Source organism: Anoplopoma fimbria, chromosome 12, assembly GCF_027596085.1.
Source record: "Anoplopoma fimbria isolate UVic2021 breed Golden Eagle Sablefish chromosome 12, Afim_UVic_2022, whole genome shotgun sequence".
Lineage (NCBI taxonomy): Eukaryota > Metazoa > Chordata > Actinopteri > Perciformes > Anoplopomatidae > Anoplopoma > Anoplopoma fimbria.
The window spans coordinates 15062758-15071613 of NC_072460.1; the positions used below are offsets into that span (position 1 = coordinate 15062758).

Genomic DNA, 8856 nt, shown 5'->3' on the forward strand with positions numbered 1-8856 from the left:
TTATATTGCACAGATTTTTTAGTGTTTTGTGGTCTACTGGGATGGCAGACAGAGCTGGTTGTGCAGCCTGACAGCAGCAGGAATGAAGGACTTGCGTTCTCTCCTTCACACACCGGGGGTGGAGCAGCCGGTGGCTGAAGGAGCTGCACAGAGCTGCCAGAGTGTCCTGCATGGGGTGGGAGGTGTTGTTCATCAGGGATGACAGCTTGGCCTGTCTCCCACCACCTCCACCGTATCCAGTGGACATCCCAGGACACTGCTGGCCTTCCTGACAAGTTGAGTCTCTTCCTGTCGGCTGTCGAGATGCTGCTCCCCCAGCAGATGGCTGATGCCACCACAGAGTCGAAGAAGGTCTTCAGGAGTGCTCCCTGCACTCCAAAAGACCTAAGTCTCCTCAGCAGATAGAGTCTGCTCTGACCCTTTTTATAAAGTGCATTTGTGTGATCAGTCCAGTCCAGTTTATTGTTCAAGTGAACACCCAGGTACTTATAAGATCTCACAATCTCAATGTCCTTACCCTGGATGTTCACTGGTTCCGGAGGACAGTGTTTACCCCGGCGGAAGTCCACCACCAGCTCTTTGGTTTTACCAGAGTTGATCTGGAGGCGGTTCCGCTGGCACCATCCTATGAAGTCCTGGTTCCGTTCCCTGTATTCCCTCTCATCACCGGCGGAAATGAGGCCGACGATTGCAGAGTCATCAGAGAACTTTTGCAGGTGGCAGGTGTGTGTAAAGTCCAAGGTGTAAATGGTGAAGAGGAAAGGAGCCAGAACGGTTCCTTGTGGGGCCCCCGTGCTGCAGGACACCAGGTCTGACTCACACTCCCTTATCCTCACATACATGCAGTGAGGTGGTGGTCCACCCCGGTCTGCTCCAACTTGTCCCTCAGAAGCAACGGCTGGATGGTGTTGAAGGCACTGGAGAAGTCGAAGAACATGACTCTCACAGGGCTTCCAGCCTTTTCCGGGTGAGAGAGGCATCTGTGTAGCAGGTAGATGACAGCGTCATCCACCCCGATGCCAGGTTGATAGGCGAACTGAAGGGGGTCCAAAGATGAACTCACCAAGGGGCGGAGATGCACAAGGACCAGCCGCTCCAGGGTCTTCATCAGGTGGGATGTTAAAGCCACCGGCCTGAAGCTGTTGAAGTCCTTGTGCCGCGGGGTCTTTGGTACTGGTACCACGCAGGATGTCTTCCACAGCTGTGGTACCTTCCCCAGCTCCAAGTTCAAGTTGAAGACGTGCTCCACTATCCCGCACAGCTGGTCTGCGCAGGACTTGAGGAGCCTTGAGCTGATGCCGTCTGGACCCGCGGCCTTTCTCACCTTTATCTCTTTCAGTTCTTTTCTCACCTGGTTAGTTGTGAGGGACAAGTTGGGGGGGGGGGGGGCTGTAGGTTGTTGGAGTGGGGGTGGGGTGCTGGTGATGGAGTGTAGTGTAGTGTATGAGGAGTGTGGAGGAGCTGGAGGGGGGGGCTGAGTGTTGTGGGGAAGGGGGTGGAGGAGGAGGGGCAATCTACAGGGGGTGCAGACAATGGGGGTTGCAGCAGCAGGGAGGACTGGATGGGGGGAGGGGTGGATGGCAGATCAAATCTATTGAAGAATAAGTTCAGATCATTCACCCACCTCTGGTCCCCCACAGGCTGTTGGTTGGGCCCCTTGTGTCCAGACATAGCCTTAAGGCCCTTTCAGACCCCGCTGATGTTGTTCTGCTGCAGCTGATCCTCCATCTTTGTCCTCCATCTAGACTGTTTTCCCTTCCCTGATCCTCCTCCTCAGCTCCCTCTGCACAGTCCTCAGCTCCTCCTTGTTTCCTGATCCAAAAACCCTCTTCTTCTCCTTGAGGGGGGTCTTTATCTCAGGAGTGATCCAGGGCTTGCTGTTGGAAAAACACCGTACAGCCCTGGTGGGTACGGTGTTCTCAATACTGTCACTTTACTGATGTAGGACTTATAAGATCCAGTCAGTTGATTTGTGTGCCAGTAATGTCACCAACAAAACCTGCCACATTGGAGATCATGATTTATGAGATTAATGATAGTAGAGCAGGAAGTGCTGGTTTTGTAACACAATATGGGTGTGTGAGGTCATGGGGCCGTTCAGCACATTGAAGCACTGTGCTAACATTTAAAACTAGGCCAGCTATTCAGTGAAATAGAGCGTTGGCATTGAATAGTCTAATCTTGTTCTTTACATACTCTTCTTTTGTTTCCCTAGCTATTTTTAGACCCGGTCTTATTAAAGGGCAGGAACAGAAACTTGATGCTTGAAATGTTTTTGTTAAAAGATCTGCTCCATCTGTTGCTTTACACAATAGTCGTTTTAACTATACAAGCCTGCACGTTTTCTCACCTCTGTAGACACCAGACTGCTGGTAACTCCCCTTCTACACGTGATGCTCTGATGCTACATATTTCAGTTAAAGTTCAGCCTCATTGTATTTTTCCATGTAGGGTGCAGCTGATGTAACACGACAGCACAAATAGCAATGTTCCTAAACTTACTGTTGGCAGAAGAAGTATTAAGATACTTTAATTAAGTGAAATTAAAAATACAACAATGTAAAAATACTCAATTACAAGTAAAGTCCTGCATTCACAATGAATGCATAAAGTCATTAAAGTGTCAAAAGAAAAAGTACTGCAGCAATATTCCCCCTGTGAATAGATTTTCTTTATATCATTCTTTATTATCACAGATTTGTTTGATTGGTAATCGGTTAGACTTTAAACGCTGTTGCTGGTTAAGGTGGATCTTAATGTAAGTACTTTATATGCTGTTGGGTCATTAACACTGTAACATTGCATCATACATTATAAATGGATCATATCTTTTAACAATAGTTGTCAAGTTATCATAGTGGAGTAAAATGTAGCTATAATATTTAACCTTTTAGATGTAGCGTAGAAGTAAAGTGGCGTTAAATGGAAACATTAAGTAAGTACAAGTACCTTGACATAAGTAAATGTGGTTAAGTTACTTTTCACAACTGCCATTACATTTTCAAAACTAAGGACAACCTGTTTGCCTAAAATAACATATAATTAAATTAGATCCAATTTACGTGACAATAAGCGAGACCACACATTGACGAAATTAAGTGTGAGCATTTTTATTAGATAGATAAAAAAAAAAAGTCACAAATTAGATTGCAAGAATATCTGTAATGGCTGTAATGCAATGAGTGGAATGTGGTGTATGAGGCCTGTTTATATAGTTTCCTGAGCCGGGCCCACTCAGGTCCAGTTTGTGATGAGTTCTCTCCTCCACCCTCTTAAATTTGTGAAATAATAATTAAAAGAAACACTTACAACATGGAAACAATCAAAGCTGGTTAACTATAACTGAGCATATAGCAACTCTCTAAAGTCCTTCCAATATAATATAATATAATTCGTTTTTCAAATTTGTGATCTATATATTTCCACAATTATGTACAATTTGATCCTGTTAAAAATTACTTATACAAGGAAAAGTAAATGCAAGAACAGTAATGTTTATTTCACATAAAGCGCACTATATATTCAAGATATCAAAGAGATTACACAAATTCATATAGTCAGTTAAAATACATTGAAACTAAACAGAACTACATCAGAAGAGGCTTTTGGAGCCAGGTTGTTTGCTTGGCCAGTTTTCTGATTGCAATTGTATAATGCATGGTCCATTTTTTTTATTGAATTGCTTATTGAAAGTGTCACGAGATGGTCCTTCATTTTAAGTTGTGTCCTGACCAGAGTTAGCTTGAGGGAGGATCTGCAACGGTTGCTCTGGGCTCCAGCTTCAGTTTGATGGGATTCTTGGGTGAGGTAAATCCATCATTTGCCAGCACCATTGGAATCTATGAAAACAAGACATGTGCCACAAATGAAGAAGCCCTTCCAAAGCCTAAATCCAATCTCACTCAATACCCGCCACTACTTAAAGACCACAAATACTGAAAGTCCTCTCACTTCTGTCTCCTTGCATGTGACAAAGCTGAAGTTCTGGAGGATCTCCACAAGGGCCAACTTCATCATTAAGAGAGCAAAACGCATGCCGATACAGTTCCTTGGCCCTGCTCCAAACGGTAGGTATGAATAAGGATCTATGCTGTCTTTGTTCTCCTTGCTGAACCTGAAAAATGCAAAAAAATATTTACATTGATTAGCCAAATGACTAAGATTGGGTAAAATCTGACCGTAGTTTGCTATTCATCCTGTACCTTTCAGGTTTGAAGGTCTCCGGCTCAGGCCACAAAGCAGGGTCACGGTGGAGAGTGTAAACCGGTACCATGACAACAGTTCCTTTAGGGATGGTCACACCGTCAATGTCCACAGAAGACTTTGACATTCTCTCTAATCGATTAGCAATAGGGTACAACCTCATTGACTCATTCAACACCATGTCCAGATATTCCATCTGCATTAAGGCTTCATAGGTTGGCTGAACCTGGAGTATAAAGCAGTTATTATTGGTAGAACAGAATTAGTTACTGATAAAAAAAAAGAATGAATTACAGTAAAACAAAAAAAGTAACCTTTTCTGGGAAGGTTTCATCAATCTCCTCTTGCAGGGTCTTTTGGATATGAGGGTGAGTTGCCAGGTTGAAGGCTACAAATCCCATCGTGCTGCTACTTGTTTCATAGCCAGCAAAGATGAAGAACATAGCCTGAGACAGGATCTCATTGTCCGTCAGTCCTGTAACACAAATTCATCATAACTTTAAGGGCTGGACAGGCTGATAATGTCAACATGAACCTTTTTAAAGTCTAACAGGATCATTTTGGAACCCAGTGTGTTGTCCCAGGTCTTTTACTCGTATTTTAAAACTGGAAAAAGATGGTTACCACACACGAAACAATGTCAGAGCTCTGGATAAATATGAAGCCTTTTAAAACAACTTTAAATTGTTGTTTACTAGGTTCTGCAAATAATGTCATAATCATAGTTTTACCTGATTTTTTAAACCTGATTCTTTGTTTGACTTTGTAAAAGATGCACTTAATATTTACTTGCAAGTGATTGATAGTATGTATAACATGAAGTGATAAACATTATGTTAACATTCAACTTGAGCATAATGAAAATCAATGGCTTTTTCTTAAGAAAAGTGATAATTGATAACCTGAATTTTACAGAGAAATTCGACTACAGAGAAAATCGTAAACATCAATTCCCCCATCGGGTTTCTTTCTCTACCTTTGTTGGAGCCCTTATCCTCTTTGCTAGTATTCGACATCTGAGAGTCCACCATCAACTGCATGAAGTCCACTCGGTTCTAGAGGACAAAAACAAGTGGAAATCCTTATTTGATTTCCCAGTTTATGTTAAAGGGAGAGCTTATGAACACCAAATATGAAATCTTCCCCAACAACCAACATCAAAGTGTATGATTATTACCTTGCGTTCATTCTTAGTCCGGTCTGATTTGATCGTCTGCAGAAAGCTGTAGAAGAATTTCATCACTTCAGCAGGCAATAATGACACTTCCATCTTCTCAAGAATCGGCAACAAGAAAGGAAACAGAACTGAAAGGGATAAGAAATGAAAATGCATAGTTAATTCAGGGCTCAAAGGGACAAGAGAAACATTCTGGTTAAAAAGCAAATCTTTGACATACCAACAAGCACAAGCAGGGGATTCATCATGTTGAACTTGACCATTTTCTTAATGTTTGCAACAAAAGGATGAGACGGATGGTTGATGGAATCAATGTCCACACTGAAGGCCGTGCTGGTCACTACATCCATACTGTACGGTCCAAATACTCTGCAAGAAATAGGGAAAAAGTGTAATGTAGGAAAAACAGTTCAACCATCCAATGTTTTGTGTTAATAAATGTTGTTTCCTATGTATTGCAAATCACAAATAACAAACTCAAATCCAGAACTAAAAAGTACAGATGAAGAGTTGGTGTCCAAATCCCACCACAAACACATTACTCACTCTTTAACCTCTATGACTTCATCCGCCTCTACTTTCTTGTGAAGGCTCTTCATCAGATTACTTGAGTGCTGCAACATTATGGTGTACATCTGCCCAAAAGTGAATAACAAAAAGATGAAATCATTAAATATTTACAAACCGGAATCATGGACCAACTGATTTTAGTGCTAAAGATAATGAATATTTCTCATCAAAAAAATGTTTAAGCTGCAGTTGGCTTTTTACGTCTTTCAGGCGTCCACTGGTGAAAGACGGAGAGAGTATATTGCGAATCCTCTTCCATTCCTCATCTTCCACTATTGATACAGCGTCTCTCAAGGGTCCATTTAGACCAATATCCTAAACACCCCCCCATACACACACACACACATACACATACAAACACAAACAGAGAGGATGCCTTTTTTTACATTATATTCTTCGATAAGTATTGACGTAACAACTTGGGACGTTTCCCCAACAATGGATTATTTACTTACCCGTCTGTTGGTGAAGATAGAATAACACTCCTTAACCAAGACTGTTTTGATCATAGCTGTGTCCATCATTGCCAGTACAGGCTGTCTGCCATCGTACAACCTGTTAAAGCCAATAGCAGATATTGTGTCAGTTGCAGTTTGGAGCATAGCATCAAAAAATGTATGGCAGGAAATATTCTTGTATGCACACTTACCCCCACACCTTTCCATATTTCTGGCAGCATTCTGTGTCAAAATTGTGGATGCCCTAAGGAATGAAAGGAGAGCAGTGTGACACAGGTATCAAAGTCTCAGCTTAGAACACTGTTCTAATTTTAAAAAATGTGTCTCACCTTTCTGTACCCCAAAAATGTCCCAATAAAGGGCATGGGTTTGGGTCCGGGGATGCCAAGCTTCTTGAAAAATCCGTATGGTGCATATCCATATCTGGGGATTAAAAGCAGGATTAGAAAACAGGGATCAAATCCATCAGTTTTTAGTCTAAACTATTTATCTGCCCTTCTTTTATGAATTCTTCCAGACTTCATTTCTTTCATGCTCTGTCTTTGAATAGATCTTCTTTTATATTGTCAATTGTTTTCATCATAAGTTAAAAGAAAATGAGCAAGTTTAAATAAAGACATATTTTTAAAAAAAATTATTGGTCCGTCTATTTTATTGCATTCATTTTTTGGCTTTTTTATCTTTATTTTCTTAACTTAAAAGTACAGAGTAGTATTAAACGGTATGTTACAAAAATGTTATCCAGCAAAACATTATCAGAACACTGTAAAATGATACAATTGCCTGGTAATAAATTGGCCTTTTTATGACACTTATCTTTCAGCCCTTATGCCATTTCACCTCAATTAGTATCCACGTTATCTATTATGAGTCATGATGTGCTTCAATTTCCCTCCAATATTAGGACCTCTTTTGGACTACTTTTAATTATTTTTGCCTCTTAAGACCTCTTCTCTGTGTGGGACTGCACAGATGGGGCTTCGCCTGTTAGCTCTGCTGGCACAAATTACAGCTTCAAAATCTTCATAATCTTTTTTAATTTTTCATTACAGTTTTTGTAACCTGTGTGGATGTGCATGGCTTTTACATTCATGTTACTAAAAACAACTTTTATCAACCACAGGTCCAGTTTACAGGGAGTTTTGAGGAAAAAAAAGATTTGTGGTAGATTTGAACTTTAAAATAGACGAGTAGTATTTAGCCTCTATTTTCATTACAGCCTTAAATTAAATGTATAACTAAATGCCTAAAGATTCATTTGAAGGTGTTAGATGCATTAAAATGATTTAAAATAAACAAATTTGTATGTATAAATATATATATGCACACATTAGTTTAAAAGGAGAGGGAATGTGATTAAGAGAGCCTTATTGTAAACAAGATTACACACAGCCAATATATATATATATATATATATATATATATATATATATATATATATATATATATATATATATATATTCTGTATAGAAACAGGAAGTAGACCGAGGACAGGGCTCTCAACCTTTTGTAACTTTAGGCCCTAAAGACCACCTTCCCAAGTAAATGTCAAAAAGGGAGGAAAGACAAACTGGACTGTACATGTGTTGCCACATATCAGCTGTAATCACTGTCACCCATCTCCAACTGCCATTATGAATCCAGATTTTACATATTCAGTGACATGTTTAATGTAAAACTCTATGGGAATTATTGAGCACAATTAGATATAAAAATAAATAGCTCCTCTACCAAAAATATATCGTATAATTAAATCTATCCAAGTACCTGCACTGCCCACCAGTGGTGGAGAACAGGCTACAATCAGATAGATTAACTTCCTGCTGCCTGATTGTTTTGCTCCCAATACGTAACAACTCAGCCTGACTGCGAGTTCAGATTTAACCTCAAACAAAAACAAATGCATGTTTAAAAAATACTCACAGTATGAAATAAATAATTAACTATATTAAAGTATTATTTGCGCTTGTTATGTCTCGTTTTTGCAGAGAAACAGAGATAAACATCCCCACAGAGGCTACTCACACTGTGATCAGAGTGATGAAAAGGACTATTAAAGTCCAGGTCTCGATGGAAAACTCCGGGAAAAAGCCCATCTTAGTTTCTGGTCAGACTCCTGTAACTTCACTGTTGAGAAGCAGAGCTTATGAAGGGGCCGGTGCTTCTCAGTGCAGCAGGGTGCTTCTCTGTGACGGGGGGGGGGGGCGGTACCCAACGTTAGAAAACATCCAGGTTGTGCAACATCTTATCTCGATCATGAGGTTATGTAACTTCCATGGATGCTTATGAACAGTGGGGGTGTGGAACTGCAATGACCATTAGCCTACTTCATGACCTGCATGAACATTCCTAAAACCCTCTCCAACAGTGCGTTTCATTCTTCTGTTGTTTCCATAAGGGAGTTTAAATTGTCCTGGCAGAAGAATATTCTTGTGGTGATTTGCTTGC

At 40.6% G+C, this 8856-nt stretch overlaps 1 protein-coding gene across 1 annotated transcript; it reads right to left on the bottom strand.

The window, feature by feature from the left end:
- Window positions 1-3089: 3089 nt before the first annotated feature.
- LOC129100336 (cytochrome P450 3A27-like) lies at window positions 3090-8584 on the bottom strand. The gene is made up of 13 exons (XM_054609940.1): window positions 8434-8584; window positions 6738-6831; window positions 6600-6652; window positions 6406-6505; window positions 6152-6265; window positions 5927-6015; window positions 5601-5749; window positions 5381-5508; window positions 5180-5258; window positions 4518-4678; window positions 4203-4429; window positions 3952-4114; window positions 3090-3839 (listed from the first exon to the last, which is right to left on the bottom strand). Exons 1-13 carry the CDS (start codon window positions 8502-8504, stop codon window positions 3738-3740), a joined length of 1530 nt encoding a protein of 509 aa, XP_054465915.1. The 5' UTR covers window positions 8505-8584; the 3' UTR covers window positions 3090-3737.
- Between the last annotated feature and the right edge of the window lie 272 nt (window positions 8585-8856).

Excerpts from the sequence above, each read along its gene's own strand:
- LOC129100336 (XM_054609940.1), bottom strand. The coding sequence starts at position 8,504 with ATGGGCTTTTTCCCGGAGTTTTCCATCGAGACCTGGACTTTAATAGTC. Across the intron at positions 6,506-6,599 it reads AAATATGGAAAGGTGTGGGG|GTTGTACGATGGCAGACAGC; the intron begins GTAAGTGTGCAT and ends TGGCTTTAACAG. Across the intron at positions 6,266-6,405 it reads CTATCTTCACCAACAGACGG|GATATTGGTCTAAATGGACC; the intron begins GTAAGTAAATAA and ends GGGGGTGTTTAG.